Here is a 22,982-nt window from a genome sequence, read left to right as displayed (position 1 = left end):
TGATGAACTATTTCAAAAGTATTTCAGGTCCAGTTGTCAACACACACCGAGCAACCTCCACTTCAGGTGTGCATTCAGTTTACATACTAAGTGATTTTGTAGATTAATTACTATACTGGAGGTTAATTACCTAAGGAAATTTGTATGGTCAATTATTAGAAAACACCTTTGAGAATAACTGAAGCTGTTCAATCTCACTGCCAGTTTGGAGAACCTGTTTCTGCACATCACAGCAACACTGTTTCTGCACATCACAGCTGAGGCTATGAAATTGCTAAATTGCAAAATACTTCAATTGGCTGCACCAAATATCCTATGAGCTGTGTGAGGGATGTCACATAAGGGACAGAAAGGCTACTGAAAGCTCAGTCACAGGGCCAGTAGATCACACTGACCTGGTTTCAGCTGGAATAAAGTTAATTTTCTTTGTAGTAAGTGGTACAGTGTTGTGTTTTGGATCGAGGGTCAGAATAACATTGATAACACTCATGCTTTAGCTTTTGCTAATCAGTGTTTATACTAAGTGAAGGACTTCTCAGTTTCTCATACTGCCCTGCCAGGAGAGGCTGAGGGTGCCCAAGGAGCTGGAGCGGACACAGCCAGGACAGCTGACCCAAAGGAGCCAAAGGAATATTCCACCCCATAACTAGGGGGAACTGGCCAGGATAGACTGGGCATTGGTCAGTGGGTGGTGAACAATTGTACTGTGCATCACATCTTTTGTATATTCTATTATTATTATTTTTAAATTATTTTCTCTTCCTTTTCTATTAAATTGTGTTTATCTCAACCCATGAGTTTTACTTTTTTTTTTTTTCAGTTTCTCCCACACTGAGGTAGGAGAGTGAGCAAGCAGCTATGTGCTGCTACTTAATTGCCACCTGGGGTTAAACCACAGCACACACAAATTTGTTTTTTACTATATTTCTTTGTTCTAAATTAGGAAAGAAAACACTAGACAGACATGCTTAAGCCCAAATACAGGAAAACATAATTTATCAGCACCGTGCCTACATGTCCAAACGTCATGTTCTATTACTGACATTCTCCTAGTCACACTAGAAAAAGTTTAGTCAGGAGAAAAAAAAAAAAAAAAATCTATGTCTGAAAATCTTAGCCCAGGTAATACCTTCCAAAAGCCGGGTATGAAGTTTTGCCTCCAGCAAAGTGAATGACAGAGTTCCCTTAAACTTGGAAGAAGACCAGGTTATCACTCTGAATAAATGGTTTTTCAACCATTTAGCATAATTTAGTGCTAATCTAGTGTTAAACTAGGGCAAATCTAGTCTTGTTGGAAGAAAGGAATAAGCTATGATGCCCAATTAAACCGAATTTATTAAGAAGGGCTGACCTGACCATTTTAAAGCTGTTCAGGAGAAAATTAAACTCGTGAAAAACGTAGATAAAAGACATCCCTAAAGCAAAGAATGTAAATACATTCTACCCTAAATTTATTGAAGGTAAAAGAAGTAACAACCACAGCCTTCCAAATTTGGGATTAGTAGTTTATAATCAGATAAATTCATATCTAAGAGGCAAACTTCTGCCCTTTTCATATAATAGAGGGCTCTGCCTTACCATACTGTTATTTCAAGCTGTAACTGAAGATTTTGGATCCCATTCTCATAAAACTTTTTGTTTGAATTGATCAATTCTTTAGAAAAGCTACTAGAAATGATCAGTTAAAACTCAAACATTGCTGATGTTCAGAAGAGAAAGACAGTGGGGATACAACAGAGGCTAATCCAGCCACTTCACATAATGTCAGTTACTCCCCAGGGTGATTACCTCATGGTATACAAGTTAAATACAAGAACGCAAAATACTGTAAAATACTGAACTCAAGACAACTTCAGGTCACTTTGGTTTTAGAAGGCCTCAACTGTGCAGTGTTGAGCTATGTCTAAATATGCTTTTTATGTGACAGTCATCTACACAAACAATGATCAAAAGGGTAAATGCAATAATTTGGTAGACCCTTGCGAGCTTTAGCTAAATTGACACAGGCACTGAAAAATAAGACTTTGAGGATTACAAACTCCAGAAGCGGCCCAACAAAGTCTGGATAACCACTTTAACCCCAAGAAAGCAGCTTGGCAGAAAAGGACCTGGGGGACCTGATGGACAAGTTGAACATAAGTCAGCAATGTGTCCTTGGGGCAAAGAAAGATAATGGTAGCCTGGACGGCATTAGGCAAATGATTGCCAGCAGGTCAGCACTGGTGAGGCTGCCCCTGGAATGCTGAATCCAGTTTTGGGTTCCTCAGCAACAAAAGAAACATGGACAGACTGGAGACAGTCCAGCAAATGGCCATAAAGATGACAAAGGGACTGGAGCATCTCACCTATGAGGAAAGACAGAGAGCTGTGCCTGTTCGGTCTGGAGAAGAATCAGAGAGGGATCTTATCAATGTATGTAAATATCTCATCAGAGGATGCAAAGACAACAGAAACAGGCTCTTTCCAGCGATGCCCAGTGACAGGACCAAAGGCAATGGGCATGAACTGGAACACAGGAGATTCCCTCTGAACATCAGGAAAATTTTCTTACTGTGAGTGTGATCATGCAGTGGCACAGGTTTTCCAAAGAGGTTGTAGAGTCGCATCCTCATAGATATTCAAAAGCTGTCTGGACACAGTCCTGGGCAGGTGGCTCTAAATGGCCTGGTTGAGCAAGGGGACTGGACCAGATGACCTCCAGAGGTCCTTTCCAACATCAGTTATTCTGCAATTCTGTAGTTCAGGTGAGAATGTATGGAGACTGAACATCTCTATATGATGTATAGAGACAGAAAACAAAGATAATAATCCTTTTTCCAGCCTTCTCTGCTGACATGACAAAATTACACTTAATACCTGCAAAAGTAAATACCAAAATATACTGTTATGTTTAAAATACAATATTCCAATCCTGGGAAGTTATTTTCTTCCAACTAACTAACTAAACCATTAAGTTAACTTAAATTAGATACAATACTTTCAGTCCTCAGACAAAAAATAAGCCATGAAAAAAGCGTGAATTTTCTGAGACAGTAATTGGATTTCACCTCGAGGCAGTTGCTACCATTAGCAGCATTCTGGCACCAACATAAATTCCATTTACAAAAGTTCTATGAAAGCACCTAAACATAAACCAAGTTGTGGCAAATCTTACTAAAAAAGCTCTTCTAGCAAGTCTTTTCCTTTTTTTCTTGGAAACCATAATACCTTTAAAACAAAGATTCAGGGTAGCTGATGTTGTTCTCAAGAGAAAAGAACAAAGTCAGATGAGAAAAACAGAATAAAATTACACGATGAGTATTGTCAATGTCCTCTAGTGTCTTTCAGGCTTATTTAATTTTCTCTTACTGAAGAATGTGTCTTTAGAAAAGATCAGAAACGGAAGGAATCCTATATAGCATATACAAACTCTTAAGTGATTGCTATGAATCATTTCCATTCTCCAACATCTCTAAAGTTTTCAATAAAATCATTATTTTATGTGCAAAACCCAGAAGTACCTCTTATGGAGAAAATAATACTACTTCAAATGCTGAGAGTAAATTCCTCAACTCACTTTAGGAATTCCAAGAGGACTATTCACAGAAGCTAGACTTGCAGGAACGTGACTGGCCCTGCTTAGGAGTCAGCAGAAAGAACAGGAGAAAAGAGCTCTTCTAGATGGCAAGTCACACTAAAAACTAACTACAGATGCTACAGACTGTCTCCCACAGAAGTGTCTTTCACTTCCTTGATGTGGGAAGTAGACTAGCTTCACTAGGCTAAAGTTAGCCTTTGAATAGATTTGCAATACCTCTTCCCTTAGGAAAAGGAGGCAATATTCCTCCCTCCTCGCAACTCTTGTAAGCCTACAGAATTGCATATATTCTCAGACTGCTTGCAAATGGGACAGGCAGAAAAAGTCAATATAGTTTTGTTCTAAAGCACTATAGTTTCAGAAAATAAGACTGTTCAAGGTGTGCTCTGTGGCAGCAGCACACAGACATTAAACACAAGACTGACAAAGGCAGCAGCAACCCTGCCTTAGGCTCTCCTTACATGCAAACATCTCTAAAGGAACTACCTACAAAAAAGGCTGAAATCTTGTATTCCTCCTTCATCAACTTATGGGTACCTTCTAGAAGCCTCTACTACAATAATTTATATGAATAAATAGCTCCACTCTGAACTTCAGCTACTTTCATTAGAGAAAGCAAGCCATCACTCTCTTCAGGGAAAACTTCCTCTTCAGAATCTTTTCTAAAAATAGCCTAAAGCCTATGCAACTTGTCATGAAAAGAAAACTCTTCAGGATGCTGCAAATAGATATTTTAGAAGCCAAAGCAGACCACAAACTAAATTAGCAAAAGCAGCTATAATCAAAGTATCCAGAGTCAAAACTTCTGAGTAAAAATGCTATTTTCCCAGAGCTTCCCCCACCAAAACTGATGATTCTTCATGTTCATCATTAAGAAAAACAAACAGGGGGAAAAAAAAAAAAAAAAAACACCACAACACACACAAACCCACACCACACACAGACACATAACCCTGGCAACAAGACTTAGAATGAAACAGAATCAACACTTCTGCAAGGCGTGTGGTCCATACTCAGCCTTTTTTTTTCTGACATTTTTGAAAAGAAAATACATTAATTTTACTGTTTTCATTAGCTTTGGTTACTTCATGCTTATTTAGGGTATCTCTCAGATCTTTGATCATCTGCTTTTGGCTCAAGGTAATCTCATTTAATATGAAAGGTAGCTAATAGCTTTAATTGTACTTCATAAGAAGTTCATAAATCCAGGCTTGGAAACGTTCATTCCTCCATTATTATAACAGAAGAGTACTAACAAGTTACCTCTAACAAGAAACTTTAAGTCCTAGAAAAGGTGCGTTTCTGGTATTGAAGTAAACACATATCTATCAAAATGTTAAAACTAAGTATTATTTATACCAGTAGTACCAAGTAAAATTTCCCCTAGAATACTTCAGGAATGAACCAAAGAGCACCTCATGGAAGAGTAGAGAACACTAGGAAGACCAAGAACAGAACTCAAAAAGAAAAAATCTCTTTTAGTGAGATGAGGAAGCAAGGAAGATTCAGAGAAACTTAGATACTGGGAGAGATACAGTCATGCATAGATGTGTAAACTTGTAAAGGACAATAGGTTAATAAACTATTGACATTATTTTCTCCCATTAAGGACAGAAGTCAGTTCAACTCTCTTCTACCACAAGACTAGTCTAGTGAAGACAGCAGAACCACATCTTTACCTCACTAAAACCCTTCACCCTGTCCCATGAGACATTCTTATTAACAAACTAAAGGATCACAATCTAGATAAAGTTGCCCTGAGATAAAGACTATTTAACTTCTTGTGTAACTTTAAAGCATACAATATTCACTGTTCAAATCTGAGCATGTTTCCAGTGTTGCCATGGGCCCCAGTTCTATACAACTTTAAAAAAAATGAAGTGTGGATAGTCCACTTACACATGAATTAGATTAAGGCATTAAAAATATTTTTGAAAGCAGGAAAAGAATTTACATATGAATAAATTGACTCAATTTCACTGATGAACTTTTATAACTTGCTCTTGACAAAAGAGTAATCCATCTCTCTGAACACTCCTCCCCCATTCCTGTATACCTGGCTGGTTACTATTCAATTATTACATGAGACTATAGCTCATCTAGCCTTTCATAGTCAAACTGATTTAATCAGCAAGTCTGGAAAGGGAGAAAAAGCAAAACAAAACACAAAACAACAAAAATTTTCTGAGGGGCAGAAAGCAGTGGGGAAGAGAGGCCAGTTCAGGTCTCCTTACATATCCCCCAACTGCTTTCTTCTAGTCTGAGTTCGCTCAGCAAGGGCTCGAACAAATGCCAAAGTCAAAGCTGGAGAAGCTGTGGGACCAAGGCAGAGGGTGAGAAATGGTCACAGGGCTCTATATGACTGGGTCAACTGCATCATCACATTAAGTTCACTGTCTTAACAGACATGATCCAAAAAACATGAAAGCCAAGTTCTAATGAATGTGGAATGCAGAGATGAGCCAGCTACTTACAACCTGTCATCAAGCACATGTAAATCAGTGTCATAATACCAATAAAAACAAGGTCACATGTAAGCTACCACAGATGTGCATTCTAGTCCATACTGCAACTCTTGCTTAGATGAAGGCCTGCCTACCAAGCTTTATAGATCTACATCTCAAACTAAAGAAGGAGCAGAAAAGAAACAAGAATAGGAGGTTTCAAAAAAAAAACACAGCCTAGAGAAGTGTTTTTTAGAAAAGAATTCATTTAGGACAGGGAGGTAGAAGTAAAAAACCAAAAGCACACAAAAAATCCCCACAAATACTGCCACTCTGGTATGCAAAGAGTTAGGAAATAGATTTCCTTTACATGTCTCTCTGGGATTAAGAGAGGAAGAAACTAGATTAATTTGCAAGAAAAAAAAATATTGGCATTCAAAGTTGTAATGACACTAATTTTGAAAGGAGAGCAATAGATTATCCAAAGAGATGGTGAAGACATTTTCACTGAATTTGAAGAATAGGCCAGCAGTGAGCCCTTGTCCCAAACAAGGCCAACGGCCTCCCAGGCTGCATTAGGTAGAGTTGCCAGCGGGTCAAAGGAGGTAATCCTTTCTTTCTAGTCAGCACTGGTGAGAAGTGGAGTGCTAGGTCCAGTTCTGGACTTCCCAGTACAAGACAGGCATGAACTTACTGGAGAGAATACAAAGGGTCACAAAGATTCATGCCTTGGAACATCTCATACTGGGATAGAAAGAGCTGCAGTTGTTCAGCCTGGAGAAGAGAATGGATCTTATCAATGTGTACAAATATCTGATGGGACGGTAGAAAGAAGACTGAGACAGACTTGTCTTAGTGATATCCAGTGAGAACAAAAGAGGTAGTGAATACAAATTGAAATACGGGAAATTCCATCTGAACATCAGGAAACACTTTTTCACTGTAAGGGTGATTGAGCACAGGCTGCCCAGAGGGGTTGTAGAGTCTTCAACCTTGGAGGCATTCAAAACCTGACTAGACATGGTCATGAGAAACTGGGATGGACTGGACAGTCTCCACTGGTCCCCTCCAACCTCACCCTTTCTACAATTATGTGATTTTTTTACAGAGCTGCAAATTCATCTATCATGTACAGAAAGCTATGATATTATAGCATTACCCAAAGCCAGATAATTCTACACAGACACAGCAGAGAAGATTCCCATGTGCTTCACTAGTTATCATTACAGTATTTCGAATGAATCATTTAAAGATACTGAAGAAACACAAAGAAGGCTTGACACGATCCTGCTATATACATTGTGTCATTGATTTAGTAATACATTACAGAAAAAAAAAAAAAGTAAATTACTGTTTTATGTTAAGAACAGCATTCACCTATGAAAGTAAATCACAAGATGTTCACTGCTCAGTTGTGCAGTCTTGAATGCCTTACAAAATGTTAATTCTGAAACCTGGTGTGGATCATAAATCAGGGAAGGTCAGGCTGTTCAACAGCCGATTAGAAGAAACGCAGATGTCTGCAAAAAGCCTATAACATTGGAGATACACTGGGCCACATGCTTTCTCAACTTGACCCAAACCAATGTCCCAGCGCGAGACAAGTCGTAAATCTGTTGCTGAATGTGGAACTAACTCTTAAATGACTCACAGGTTTCCAAATCTTGGAAACCTGTGATCATAATACAATAAACTGGCAGTTCAACAGGGGGCTATTTAAGCTTTTCACCCCCGTTTATGAAACAGCATTATTTGCCCATCACACAGAACAAATTCTCACGCGATTCCCGCTGGACATGCTTTTCTTTATTTTTCAGCCTGAACTGCAGTGAACCTACAGCAACTGCTGAGAGTTTTCTTTTCAGGATAGGTACAGTAAGATAATAGACACAAAAGGTCTACAACATGCTAATTAATTATTTTCCCTAAGGATCTACCACTGTACTTTGATGGGCCTGTAGAGCAGTATAAAGCACCTGTATACTTAATTTTCCTTTTTGGATATTCATACCACTAATCTATCACCAGAAATGTACAAAGCTTATTTAAATATTATTATGAGGCTGCAGAGGGTGCTCCAACACTGCTTATAGACAGTTTCTATTCAATCCCCACATTCCTCAGCAAATCACTCATTAATTTTTCAGAAATAATTAGGATTTGGAAAAAAAATAAAGGCAGGTTAAGATTAGACTTCCCCTAACACCTTGTTTTTTTTCAGAAAGGAAGGTGATCCGAATAAAAAAATTATTTTCCTACCACCAACAGAAAGTATTCAGAGTACAAATAACATCTTGGAAGGCAGTACTTCCCCATAACACTGCCTTTTTCCTGCACCTAAGATATGAAATAGCTAATTGCTGCACATGGATCTAACGGAGTGTGGAGTGGGGAAAGCAGGCACATAGCTATGGAAACACAGACTGTAATATCAACAACCATATTACTCCTAAATTGCTTAAGCAAATAAATTCCCTAGAAGAAACTTCTGCTGCTTTAAGAATAGCTGCTTAAAAATTGCAAGGCCTTTACCTCTTTTTCTGACCACTCAACACCACTATAAAGCGCTTTCAGTGCAGAATGCAGTGGATTGTGCAGATAGTGCTTTATTCTTGGGGGGGGTGGGAATCAATAGAGTCTCTCTACTTGTGTACTTGCACATTGCAGATTTTACTTTTGTATTTAGCACTGCAGAAGTTTTGGTTTCTACCTTTCAAGAAAGTGAAGTGCAGATAAAAAAATAAAGCTTTGGCTAAAATGAAATTTAACAATAATTTGTATTTCTCCCCTTTCTCACGGTTTTTTCCATCTCATTCCAGTAAGCACACAGTGAAAAATGTTACATTATCTGACAATACTGCCATTTAAATATATTAATTCTGACCCAGCTGATAAAAATTAAATAGAGGAAAGGCTTTTAAAGGCCTTGAAATTAATTTTTTTTTTTTAATGTTGGAATAGCGTAATTAGATGATCCTTCACACTTTACTGGCTCCATGCCCCAAATTAGCAAGTTATAGGTTTGACAATTCATATATTGAACTTGAAACAGAGGACAGATATGCCAAACATACAATAGAGCATTAACCAAATACTGTAGTACCTTTACAATTCTTTTTGGAAAGAACAGCTAGCTCAAAGCATCAAGTAGTTCAAGAAAGTGAAAACTCTACCCTTTCATACGTTGCTACTTGTGCAGGCTTGCTTCCAGCAAATGCTATCTGTGCCTTTGTCACTGCAAAATTACTTGCATTAACATTTTATATAAGATCTGCACCTCAATGTCACCTAAAAATAACTTTGGATGAGCCTGTTTTATGGTGAAGAATCCAATTATAAGTCCAACTCTTAGTCCCATTTGACTTCATCTTGGTTTCAGACTGCTCACTGCATTACAGGAATTAACATATATCATACAAAAGAAAGAATAACAGACTAGGTGCAATTTGGATTAGGGTTTCATTTTACCAGTATTTATAATACTAATACAACATAAGACACAAGCACTAAAGACACTGAAGATACAACTGCATAGTTGGCACAAGGTACCCTGCTGCCACTGAAAGAGGAGCTTGTGCTGCCCTTCTCCCTGATTAAGCTGATAATTAACTCTGCAAAGTTATATAAACAAAGCAAAAAAGTTTCAACATGTGTTAGAAATCTGATCCAATGCAACACACAACCATATAGTTTCCACTACTAACATCAGGGAGTTGAGACAGGAGCACAGGGCCATAAATTTAAGCACCAGCAGTGCACTGGCAGGGTTTCTGTATTGTCTTGGTTGTCTTAAAATTCACAAGGGGAGCACACAAAGATTCTTGATAGGAGTCATATATTGTGAACACTGGAGAAAAGTGAATACATCTCCCTTTGCTCTGAAGGAATCACTACTGCACTAATACATTTGACCATATCATATAGTACTTTACAGAAGATTCAGGTTGTTATAATAGAAAAGTTGTCTAATAAGCACTAAAAGAAGGGAGTCATAAACAGTATATAGCAACAGAGTTAAGTAACCAGAGTTATGATATGGAGTAACTATAAAAGACTCATATTCTACCATAAAAGTTTGCAGCAAACAGGTTCAAAGGTTTAGTCATTACCGATAAAACTTTTAGCCAACACTTGAAAAATTTATTTACGTCACAGATGACAGCATTTAAGAGACTTCTAATTCCTATTTTATTATGCGGCATCACAACTTCACATCATCAACTTTATTTTACACAAACCAAACAAAATGTAACATCTGTAAGAAAAATACCCCACCTCAATGAAATGGATTTTCTGTACTTTGCACTTAGGACTCATGGACAGCTATTGACTTGGAAGACATGCCCCACCCTCCAAATTACAGAATCATTTCACTAGAAGGAAAACTTTCTCCCTCAGAACCTTTGCATGTCAACATACAACAGTAATTTTACCACAAGGGGGAGATGAGAAAGACAGAACTGACTGGAGGCATGGTGAGGCATTGGTTTAAACATGACTAATTAACAGTTGAAAATCACCATTACCTATCTCCCATATGCTCTCATTTGTAAGCAAGAGTTGGACAGTGAATCTTAACATATGGCAACATTAAGTTGCACTCCAGTCTTTGAATAGCAAAGTACATACAATCTGGTCCACTGCTTCAGCTGTAAGAAGTTATTGCAGGGTAACCTAAATGGAAAAAAAATCTCATATAAAGTAGCAGACAGGGAGAAGGGGTGAATGAGGAATAAAATGGTTAAGAAACCCCCAAATTAAGCTTTTCTTGGCTATTGTCTTACATTTAAGAGCAATGAATAACCTCATCTCATCTTCATGCCTCAGTCCCCTATTTGAAATCTAGGAAAACTGATTATTTGTATTTGAAAAAAGCACAGATGATATACACGTTTTGGACCACACACAGCACACAGGCACACATAGAGATATATACAGACAGAGAGAGAGAGAGAGATAAATAACTATAAAAAGAGCCGGAAACAACCTCATAGCACTTCATTGCTTGACCCAACTGATAGCAAATGACTGGGCTTAAGCAAAAATTGTGCTTAGCTTTTTTCCATTAAAACTAATGTTTCTAGGAGAAAGGTTGTCACCTATCAACTCTTCATGAGCACTCATGAGGTATTATTTATGACAGGCTTACACAGTTTATCTTTTTCCAAGAAACATTAATATCTATCAGATAGACTTTTTTCCTAAACTAATCAAAAAGCTTATTAAGCACTGATCAAGTCAGCTAAATTTAAATAACAGACTACCTCCATTTCATGTAGGAAACAAAAGCAACTAGGCACCTTCAATTCACCTACATTTATTTGTTAACATCAGAAAAATAGGTCATATGTGTATCTATATATGTACATATAGATTGATATACACCTATTACATCAAGAAATTAACAGAAAATTCCTTATTTAGAGCAAAAAAACTTTTATTTTTTTAATACAGAAAAGCATGTCATGACTTTTTAGACGCATTCATTTTGAAAGAGTTGCATCCCAGTTCCATATCCAAAAATACTTTTAAATTCAGCGGTATGAATTATTTTAATGTTAACTTACTGGTTTCTTGTTATCAACTATACACAGCACTGTCTGCTATGAAAGTGCCAAATAGTAGCTCTCAAAGTTGAACTGGAAAAGAAATCAACTGAAAAATAGATACAACTTAAGGCTATGGCTTTCTCAAAGAAACTAACTGTCAAAGGAAATAGTATGGCTGATTAATTGAGAAAATATACCTTTAAAAATAACTGGACAAAAAAATTGAAGTGTCAAGGAAATATATGTTCTGAAATAAAGATAAATGCCCAATAACAAGCCTTGCTTCCCTGCCTCTCTTCCAGTGACAGAAGTGGCGAAAAGAGCCTACTGCCTTTCTACTTCAGTACCTGCCTTCTTATTGTCACCACTACTATCAGGTATAGTATGTGTCAAGTAATCTGACTGAAATCAAGAGGGTAAAAAAAATTGTAGTAAGTCTGCAATTATGTACAAAACAAACAAAAAAAATCTAGGGGGAAATAATGTCTTTGTTAGGAAAACAGAAACCAACGCAAATGGTAAACAAAACTTTTGGACACTGAGAGGTATGATATAGCCTAGGTAAAAAAAGTAACAAAACCCACTCCAACAACAAAAAACACCACACAAACACCCACAAAATCAAAAAACAGTTTTACTGAAATTGAGGACATTTGCTCTGGATATAATTTATCTTCCTCAAGTATTGTCAATCAACTGCTTAGACAAAATAATTAGCAAAAAAATATCAATACACTAAAACTACAAACAAAGCCTTTCCATAAAATACCTCCAAAACACCCCCATGATATCTGAAATCAGATTCTCCAACATAAGCATATCCATTCTGAACAAAATGCTCTATAATCACTTCAATATAAAGAAAATATTAGCCAAATTAACAATTACACAAGTGAACACCTGTCAGTAAACTATATGCACTTTTAAACATAAGGCACATCAAATAACCTGCCCTCTTTCAGTGATTTGCTGCTGATCATGACACAACATTCTTATGCTCAATTTTACACAAAAAATTTAAAATACTTATGAGGTACAAAGTAAAATCATTCCTTGAAAGAATCCACTGCTACCTATAGTCTTCAAAACAGACCTCCCTATCTGGCCAAACTTGCCACAAGAAGCATACATATCAAATAAAAATAGACCTACAGAAAAATTAACGCAAGACTTTCTAATACCTGTTTACAACAACCCAGTGGAACCTATGCGTACACTTGCAAGAATGCAACACATTCCAGCCTTGGCAGCACATGTCCTTACAGGATCTATGCTCATGTAACCACACAACCACCGTGTTGAAGGATGCACCAGTCAGTACCAAGGAACACTGAAAGACTTAGTTACCATTTCCATTTAATTTCTTATACCTCAATGAGAACCAGCAAGATTCCTTAAAATACAAAGCATAATAAATCTCGGGTTCAAGATGAGACTTCTTTAACAGCCCTTTGTATTTTTGCCTACTCCTTATATAATAATTCTTCCTTATTCTACAATGGCTTCCATACATCTTGCACTGTAAAATGACATCATTTCAATTGCATCAAGATAGTTGTGTAAGGCTGTCAACTGGATCAGGTATACTGGTACAGCTTTAAAAAAAAGTTATTCAAAAAAAATTAAATAATATGTTCAGCAGTGCAGGCACTCTATATTTACATATGAATCTTGAAAATAAAGTAAAAGCAGACAGTGCTTTAAGAGCATTTGGAGGATTTTATAGGAAGCATGCCAATATGTTCTGAATTTTATGGTAAAAGCACAAACTCCAGCAACTGGACTAAACCAGCAAGGTAAAATTTCTGCCAGGAGATTAATGCTTACAGAAGGAGAATTAGAGAAAGAGGCACTGATGTGAGAGTCCATACCATTCCTAAAAAAAATTCTGAAATGACAAACATTCAAAGGCCACTTGTAGACAAACATGCAAGACCCCTTTCATGCTTAAGTCCTTTCGCGGCAGGAAACAATAACCTGAATAAACTGGGGTTTTGAACATCTGATGGACTTCACAAAGTCAGGAAACATTTCCTACGTTAAAAGGTTTACAAGGGAAGATGAGAATTAGAAGAATGCAAAGCAGAAATGCAGAACACCCTGAGCATCCGGTTAGCTTAGCTTAAACTACCTGTAATTCTCAGAGATCAAAGTGCCAGTCGATGGCAGGAATTAACACATTCCAGCATAAACATCACCCCAATTTAAACTAGCCTGTGCCCCATTTGAAAATAAAGAGCAGGCATTTCAAAAGAGCAGGAGAGTAATCCTCCCTTTTTTCTCCCTCAAACTATTTTTCTTACATTTTTATGCCAAGCATTTTCTTCCACCCTACTTTCTTCACCTGTCTCCCCTTCAGTATCTTTTTCCCCATTTGCTTTCCTTTCATTCACCCACCCAGCATGGTGTACATGGAGCTGACACGATGCTCACTCCTGCATTATTCATTCTGAATGGCTATCAGGTATGAATAAAGGCTCTGTGAGAGAAATGAAAAAATGAGCTTATGGCCTACAAAGACAAAGCAAAGTAGAGGCAGTCCCTACAAGAAGCTCTCAGGGGTCAGCTGTCCTTGCTGTAGATCGTTACACACTTCCATAGCCTCACTGCAGAATCCTACTTCCTTTCATAACTCAGTGTCTGTCAATCATCTTTTCAGGGCATCTTATTCTTAAATGGGATCAAAAGTGGTAATACTCCAGGGAGGAAAGGGTGGTGAACATAGAGCAATCAGAGTAAGAACCACCATCAATGGGATCAGAAAGATAAAGAAGAATTGTCAGGCTAGAGGCCTGAGGAAGTAATGCAAAAAAGTCACTGACTACTGAGGAGACAAGAAGGAAAATCCTACAGCCTGCAGGGCAGAACAGAAATACACAGACAGGATGTAATAAGTCTGACCCATATCATCAAACCAAATAAATAAGAGCAAGACCTTCCAGTCATAGCAGCAAGGTATACTGAGACAGGAAGGCTGTATCTTTAAGTTGTCCAAACATTCTTTCTCCCCTAAAAATTAACTCTTTCCTATATCCTAAATCTAGACCTCTATAAATTGCATTACAACTTTAGTCACCTGTTTTCAAACAGCAGGCAGCTGCCACTGTCTCAAAGGAAAACTGTATTCTATTACACTGAGCTATCCATCAGACATAAGTGCTTTGCTTTAGCTGACTTAGGGATAGCTTGAGTTTATAAGATTCAACAGCTTCAGCTAGCATGGAATGCAGCAGTTCCCTTCCTGAATGAAAGCAAGGGACATATGGCCATTATACTAACAATCCCCAGCTTGTCGTTTTAGATACAATGAAGAGTTGTAATATTTTGTACTTCTGAGATAAAAATGAAGACTCAGCTCAGAACAGACAGGTAGAACAGCCTCCAATTTAGCAGCATCCTCCAGTAAAACAACCAAGCTGGAGAAACCTGCTCTTTCACATGCACTAAGGTTGGTCAGTCTTCAAACATGAGCCAGACTAATATATTCAGCCTTCAATTCATTTATTTTTAGCATAATTATTTAAAAATAGTTTTACTGAATTAATTTAAATGGATGTTATTAGCACAACTGCCAGGAAAGTAGATGATCATACCTATTAAAGCAGTTAAATGAAGCACGTCAAAAGTATTTGCACTGTTTATTTTTCAGTCAGTTCAGAAAGAAAATATTCTTCTGTAGTCCAATGCAGAGGGTATTTTTGGTAGGTTTGTTTTGTAATTCTAAAATGACCTAGGAAGAATTAATTGTGATGATTAAAAAGTATTTTTTTTCTACATTCTATTAAGTACCACCACATAGGGGGAAGAGAGGAACAGAATCTAAACACCAAAATCAAGTTTCCAAGAGAAAGAACAGAAGAGTGTGCAGGAAAGGGACACATTGGTCACACCAATGGCTGCCTGAAAAAGCTTATAAAGAAAATGCTTACCTCACACTAGAATGAAACTGAGCTTTAAGCACTGAGAAGCCAATAGTCATCATGAAGAAAAGTAGTACAAATGAATTGAAAAATTATTAGACATTTTAAGGAAAAATATTCACAGGCTATTCAACTATAAGGGTACAATCTGCAGCTCAAACTCCTATGCTGCAGACTACCATAAATATAAAAAAAAATGCCCAGGGGAAATATCAGTTTCTATTCATCTCATATTTTTTCCCCTAGGCATCTGTTACAGGACATAGAGAAAGAGATAACCACCAGACATCACACCAGGCTAGATGGACCTTTGACCTGATATGCTATGATTCTGCTCACAGTAAGCCATATCAAAAATAATTTTGCAACGCGTATGCATTTCTCTCGCATCAGAGTAATTAAAAACAGCTAAACAGTTATCTTAATAGATAACTGCAATAGTTCCCTACTTCCCTTTTTCAGATACAGGTAAAATCAAGGCTCAAAACCAATATAGCTGCAGGTAATTGTCTTCAGTCAGCTTCAGAGCTGGAATAAAACAGCAGAGTGATTAGTTTCCACATTTGTGTTCAAACCACTAGATGGTGCTTCTAAAATGAAGCAATTCAGTATGCAAAACTCTAAAACTGAATAATTTATGATGATTTATAAGTTGCCTTCCTCAGGATTGTTATCAATAACACTGATTAATGTGGTTCAATAGCTACAGCCTCTGATCAGACAGTAGCAACAAGAATAATTACGCAGATAATGGCGATTTAAAAGCTGATTGTGAAAACAGTGAAATTTCCAAAAACCCAGTAACTGCTGTTTCCTCAAGTAAGAAGAACTCCTCATTCTTCTGTCTCTGAAAGTCATTAGATGTTAATACAAATACTGCATCAAAGAACAAGTTTTGTTCACAAACTGCTGTTCCCAAAGGCTTTGATTACTGTATAGCACCAGTAAAAAGAAGCTTTATGCTACAAACAGCATTTATCTCTTCTTTCGTTCTAAGAAGTTTTCTCTAAGACATTTTGCCTAAAACTGAACTCACTCCAAGTGTCTTCAGTGAAGAGCAAACCTTTCACTTTTAAGATCTGGAAATCATAGCTAAAACAAGATGCTAACTGCTTTCTACCTATCACTCTGTAAAATCACTCTTCATTTTACATTCACTCCTCCAAAACTAGTCTCAATAGTTGCTTTCTGGCCATTTCCACCCATCAGAACGCCGCTTAAAATACTCCTCCTGCTTCCTGCATCTCATTCTACTAACCTGCATTAAAAAACTCCTTCCAGTATGGTAAGCACATAGTTGACTCTGTAATTTTTTACTATCTTCTATTCAAACTTCTATTAATCTCTAAAGATCCCTTCCTCTTTTTCTACTTACAAATTTTTGTAAAAAAAACCTCCTACAATCGTGTTTCTTCTCTTCCTCTAAAAACAAAACACAAACAAAAAACCAATTTTGACTATTTCCTATTGTCTTTCCCATCTTTTACTTCTTTGAGTCAGCTCTGCCACTAAGGAACCTTCGATTATTTTTTTTGTCATCAGCTCTCACTTTTCTACTTTAGGGGATTGATCTTGCTCCTCTAGGAATGCTCTCTTCCTCTTACTTGCATAAGGTCGTCCTTCCAAGATACCTTTTACTATCTCTTGCTTTAAGCTTTTTTTTTTTTTAAAGTAGCATACCTATCTTTTGTTCAAAGTCCTTTAACAACTATTATTATCAACAATTATTACTAGCTATGTCTTACTTTCATAGAGTAGCTTAGTAAGAAGACCCTTAAAAAAAAGTTAAAGGCACTATGCACAAACACAGAAACAAGCCTCCAAGTAGCTGCCATTCCACTTACCCCTAAATATTATTTCTGATCAGAGAACACCATCGCAGAAACAGGTTAACAGGCAGCAAGAACCTCTTGCCTTGATGAGGTACCTGCTAACCCAGCTGCAGAAAGTAATGATCAGATTTAAAAAAGAAACCAGTGGAAAGTATTTCAAAACAAATACCCCCAGGAAGATAGCAACTACAATTCTCAGCATCTCCAAGCACTCCAGGGGGAGAAGATGCATAACCTCTGAAGCATGTGAAAGAGGTCTGCTGAGTACCTACTTGTCAGAAGTGTTCATCCTAGCTACAAGTTGGGGCCATTCCCTTAAACCTATCTTCACATCTCCATGGGAATTATGCAGCCTTTTATTTAAAACAGACACTAATGGCACAGCTGTACTTTGGTCAATCTTAGAGAGGAGTGTTAAAAAATAAAATAAATAAAATAAATAAAAATCACACAAAACATCCAGGCTTATGCAAGCCTTGTGAGCATCATTTAACTTGGACAAAGCATTCACAAAGCAGTATCTTTACTACCAATGACTGTGAATTTTTTTGTGAATCATAGGAACATAAGAAATTCTTCAACATTTATCACAAGAAGGTCACATTCTTTTACTATGTAACAGAAAGTAGGAGCAAAAAAAATAGGTTACTGAGTGCACAAGTAAAATATCAAAAAAAGAAGGTAAGGTCTAATGAAAAAACATATTCCTTGGGTCTTGTTCCCCAGGTAAAAATGTATTCAGATTCATAGATGTAAACAAAACAAGCAATATTATTTAAATAATAAAAATATGAAAAATAAACATGCATTGAAGATGTTTCAGTCTCTCATGCTAAACAGATCAAAACCATCATGAAGTTGTGGTTAGACAGAGACGTTTTTTTTTTTTCCCCTATCAAGCACTAAACAGTTCTTTCAAAATATCAATAAACGAGCTCAATTCAGAAGAGCTACCCCAGTGAGCTAGTTACCCATGCTTTTTCAAGCTAGTCGCTAGATTTAAGCGGCAACATTCACAAAAATTATTCTGAATACTTTGGATATCAAACGCATTTCAAAACTCTGCAAAACCAGTCTAGTTCTGTATTTTTGCTGGATGCTCAGATGTGCCTGGGAGCAGGTTCTGACCTGACACCTGTGGAATGCTCTAGCAGCAGAAAGTACAAGATAAGAAATTCCCTGAAGTGACAGGAAATACTTTTATTATATCTGTGCATACAGACAAATATTTTGATTTAGAAGGGATCATCCTCTGTCTCAGAAAGGTGGCAGTGCCTGGGAAGCCTGCAGTGTCCTGAAGAGGTCAAACAGAGTAACTATTGTTCCAGTGTGCTGCAATTCAAGAACATTATTGCTTCCAATCACTCCTTTGCATTTTCTCCTGCTTCAAAAGCAAACATCCACCTCCCTCCAAACATTTAATGCATTGAATCTGCAGTCCTCAAACAGAAAACACATCTTACAGACCACATTTTAAAAATGAAATAACAATCAATGTGGCATAAGGGGCTGGAAAACAAATCTCATCTCTGCTCCGTCTCTAATACATCAGCTAAAAGTCTGCCTCCTACCAGCTATACAGATCACATCACTGCTATTTATTTCATTCTCTGGTTACCTCTACCATAGGCATTTGATCCGGGTTATTAAAATCTGGTATATCAGCATACCTGAAGAATAGGGCTGGACAGGAAGAGCACTCACTGCACAAGGATCTAGTAAAGTTGTGCTGTTCTCGTGACATGCTCACGACACTAGTCAAGACATTCCACTTCCTACACACCGGTTCTCTCCCATCCTTGGTATGTTCAAACAGAGGTGCAGCAGTGACCAAGTAAATATCTCTACCTAGATGCAGGTCTGCATCTTACAGTAACTTGATGATTATCCTGATAGTTTCGTAATTCCATCTTGTTAAGCAATATCTGTTCTATTCCATTTCCTCGTCTCCCCATTTACAAAGATTAAGCTGAATTAATTTACATATTTGGGGGTTGGGTTTTTTAGGAAGAATTATGAAATAGTTCCCTTGGGATTAAGCTAAACCATGTATTCATGTTCCTGAACAGGCTGTACTGTGAATTTGCTGCACTCTGATGTCATCCCCCCCCGCCTTCAAAATTATCTCTGAACGGCAATCAAAGCTGTAGGCCAAATGCCCAGTAGCATCAAAGTCTGCTGCCATGCTGAAGTCCTATTATATGACAGTAGGATCTGGAATACTTCAGAAGCAGCATGCCTCGTCATTGGTAGTAGCAAAATTTTAACTGATAAAAATCTACCTGGCATCCATAGTACCTAACAGGGGATTTTAAGTAAGCAATGTAAGTCACTAGTGGTGATAGCCCCTACCAAAATAAATATGCAGAAAAGTAATCTTCAAAACATATGATATTCAAAACCATTTCAAAACAGACTGTGGAACCCACTAACGTTACAGGAAGGAATCCTAAGGATTTCTTGCCAAAATAGGAAAGCAAGGAATATAACCAGGAAAGTTACAGTCTATAAATGTGAGCACCTCCACCTTACTTTCTACCAAAAAAAGCATTATTCAAACTTCTGTGTATTTAATTGTATTAACTATACCAATTCAGTGTATATTAAAAAAAAAATGCTTGTTTCTGAAGGAACCTGTGCTATTACGATTTGCCAGTAGCTCATTCTGAATATAAGTCCAAAAATTATGTACTAAGCTATTGAAACTAACAAATACTATTTGCAAATAAAGCAGAAATATACAATAAAAAGGACACGGTGCTAGTTTTAAACTAACAGCAGTAGATATTACTGATTTTTGAGGCCCAGTGTCATGCGACAGGCTTGGAAAGTTGTTTCACCACAGATGAGTCCCACAGAAATATAAGCACACACTCTTTGATACAGATCTTGGATGCTAAACTTACAGCATGTAAAACAGAACAGTACATTAATACCTAAGTTTTGTCATAAAAAGATTGAATTTCCATTAGAAAGAAGATTAACATGAAATTGAGTTAGTTTCGGTAAAAAATAGTGACAAAAGCTGTGTTTGCAATGATTTTTTTCTGCATATAGAATTAACTGTTTCCCTCTTAGTTGTTCCCAGGTATAAAACATAAACAAGTATCAGTTTATTGAAAGCTATCTGTAATTTGTTATTCTATTTTCAGTTACTTAATTTCTAAATTATTTTCCTTTCAGTTATTAGCAGCAGTATCACATAAGTATGTGTTCTTCAACAGTACTCACCAGGGTTATGACTGCATACAAAATGCATAGTGCCAGTACAGTCTTAACTTTTATTTTGCAGTATCACCCCGACCTTTTTTTTTTTTTTTTAAACCCGAGCATACTGGCTGTAATTCAGGCAAAAGGATTGTGTGCATGGAAGGTTTACAAAAATGAGGCTTAACACTATTACTGATATTAAAACAAACAATAAAACGGGTGGTAGTGACAGACAGGGACAAAAATTAAACCAAATACTTCATAAAGTGAATAACTATACTGACTGCTGTAATGCCTGGGCAGAAAAAGGATGCCGTAGACGTTCAAAACCCGTAATGCCCTTCATTCACGATCTGAACATCACATGCGAGACAAGATCACTCTCCAGACAGTTGTTATTTAACTCGTGCCAGAAGATAATTTCATTACAAAGCAAGCTATGATTCTTGGATTCCTTCCAAGAATTTCAAAGCGAGCAGAAAAGAGCAGAAAACACACACCTACAAAGCACCATTCAACACATTTTTTTAACTTAAAAAGTTCGCAAGTGCACGCAAATAGCATTAACAGCCGAGCAGGACCACCTGAACCGTCTCTCCCCGGGCTCAGGCTGCCTCCAAACCACCGAAAAGAGCCGCCGGGAGTTCAGCCGAGGAGGGCTACCGAGCCCGAGGCGAGGCAGAGCCGCCTCCGCGCCGCACCGCGGGGCGCGCAGACAAATCCACAGCCCCTCCGCAGGCTGCCCGATGCCGCCGAGCCCCCGGGAGCGGCACCGGAGCCGGGGAGAAGCCCACCGTGCTCCCGCCGGGTCCTGCCAGCCCCACGGCACACGCTCTGCTTTGTCATCTCTCCCCCCCGCAGCGGGCGAGCCGCTCCGGTACGATCTGCCGGCCGGCTCCCGTGCCCCGCACCGCCCCGTGCCCTCCTCCGCGGAACCGCCGCGGCTAAACCGGACCCGTCCGAAAGCAAACGGGACCTCGCCCCGCCCCGCCAACCGACCCACGGCCGCCCGCGCCGCTGCTACGCGCCCCTCCGCTGCCCTGAGGGTGACCCCCCCTCACCCTCCGCCGCCTTCCCGGGGTGAGGCGAGCGGCGGCTGCCCGGCGGCTCCTCACAACTTACCTTGGGTTTGTAGAGCCACTTTCTAAACCTGTTCATCATCACCGCAGCCGCTGCCACCCCGCCGCCGGGGCTGCGGGCTCCCCGCCCGCGACGCTGGGGGGACCGGGGCGAGCCCTGCCCCTAGTCGGGAGGTTCCGCTGGGTCTCCTCCGCCGACGCCTCCTCCTGCTGCCGCCGCCGCCGCCGAGGGCGGAGGCCGCCGAGCGCTGCGGGGTGCGGGCGCTGCCCTCAGCGGAGGGACCGGCCGCCGGTACCGCGGGTTCCGCGCGCCGCTGACAGACCCCAAAACATCGCGCGGCCGGCGGCAGCGGCGCGCGCCCCCGGGGCGCATGCGCAGCGCCAAGCCTCGAGCTCTCCCCTCCCCTCTGGGCTCCGGCGACCAATGGGGTGGCGTCGCGGGACGGCCCCCCGCGCGCCCCGCCCACTCGGCTGCGTCACAAGCGGGGAGGGAGGAGGAACGACGTGCACCAGCGTGTCACGCCCCGGCGGCCCTGTGACGCGCCGCGGCCCGGTGGATGCCGGGACTTGTAGTCACCTCCCCGGGCCGCGCGGACCGTGGCCCTTTCAGGACGGCGCTCCTCCGCCCGTGACAGCCAGCCCGGCCCGCGGGCGTAGCAGAAGGCCGGCGGGTGTCCAGCTGCCCGCGAGCGCAACAATCGGGGAAGGACGGAACGAGTTGCGTGGCAACGGCGGCAAACAACCGCCGGCATATTTTTTTTTCCCAGCCGGGTAGTTCTCCGCCCCCGATCAGGCCGTTCCGCTACACGAAGGCGGGCGGGCGGGAGAACTACATCTCCCAGCAGCCCTCGCGCCCCATAGCAACGGCGCCGGGCCGAGCCGCCGGCGGCTGCAGCCCGGGGTCTCGGCGGCTCCCAGCGCGCGGAGGGAGGGGTGCCGGGCTCCGGTGGGGGCAGTCAGGTACGAGACCGGGCAGCGCCGGGCTGAGAGGCCGCCCCCGGGGGCAGGGGCCGCTGCGCGTTCGCGCATTTACCCCAGGCGGCGAGGGCCGCGGGGCCGGGGGCGTTGCGCCCCCGCAGCTTCCCGGGCGCCGGCGTGCGGCAGGGTGGCTGTAGCCGTGCGTTACACCCCCGAAAACAAACATGGGTAAAATGCCTGATGCGTGAGAGTGTCGGGTGCCCTGCGTAGGCTTGTAACTGTTTCACTCGTTTAATATGTGTTTATAAATAGAATGGCAATGATTAACGGGGCCTGTGTTACACTGTAGACGGGATTGTTGGGATTCACTCGCAGAGTTTTCATTAACTATTGTGATTTTGGGCGAGCAGCCAGCCTCGGTGTCCTCTGGCCTACCTGCCTCATAAATGTGAT

At 40.0% G+C, this 22,982-nt stretch overlaps 2 protein-coding genes across 10 annotated transcripts in view; one reads left to right on the top strand and one right to left on the bottom strand.

Annotated features, from left to right (window-relative positions):
* ZFYVE28 (zinc finger FYVE-type containing 28) overlaps positions 1–22,001 on the bottom strand; it is a 159,622-nt gene extending 137,621 nt beyond the window's left edge. For 7 of the 8 annotated variants that reach the window (XM_032987426.2, XM_032987429.2, XM_042808340.1 and 4 more), the window contains exon 1: positions 21,655–22,001. In XM_032987426.2, the coding sequence (XP_032843317.1) occupies positions 21,655–21,693 (39 nt within the window). In that variant the 5' untranslated portion in view covers positions 21,694–22,001. Of the gene's footprint in view, positions 1–2,551; positions 2,608–21,654 lie in introns of those variants that run through there. The other variant, XM_032987427.2, reaches the window with a different exon arrangement.
* Positions 22,002–22,468: 467 nt separating this feature from the next.
* Positions 22,469–22,982, top strand: part of CFAP99 (cilia and flagella associated protein 99) — a 63,925-nt gene continuing 63,411 nt past the window's right edge. The window contains exon 1 of one of the 2 annotated variants that reach the window (XM_042808412.1): positions 22,469–22,571. The gene's annotated coding sequence lies outside the window, so the exon portion shown is untranslated. The remainder of the gene's footprint in view (positions 22,572–22,982) is intronic. The other variant, XM_042808411.1, reaches the window with a different exon arrangement.

The sequence above is a fragment of the Tyto alba genome, unplaced genomic scaffold, assembly GCF_018691265.1.
Source record: "Tyto alba isolate M040663 unplaced genomic scaffold, T.alba_DEE_v4.0 Super-Scaffold_6, whole genome shotgun sequence".
Classification (NCBI taxonomy): domain Eukaryota; kingdom Metazoa; phylum Chordata; class Aves; order Strigiformes; family Tytonidae; genus Tyto; species Tyto alba.
Note: the sequence above shows the minus strand (reverse complement) of the source record. Positions and strands in the feature narration are given on the sequence as shown.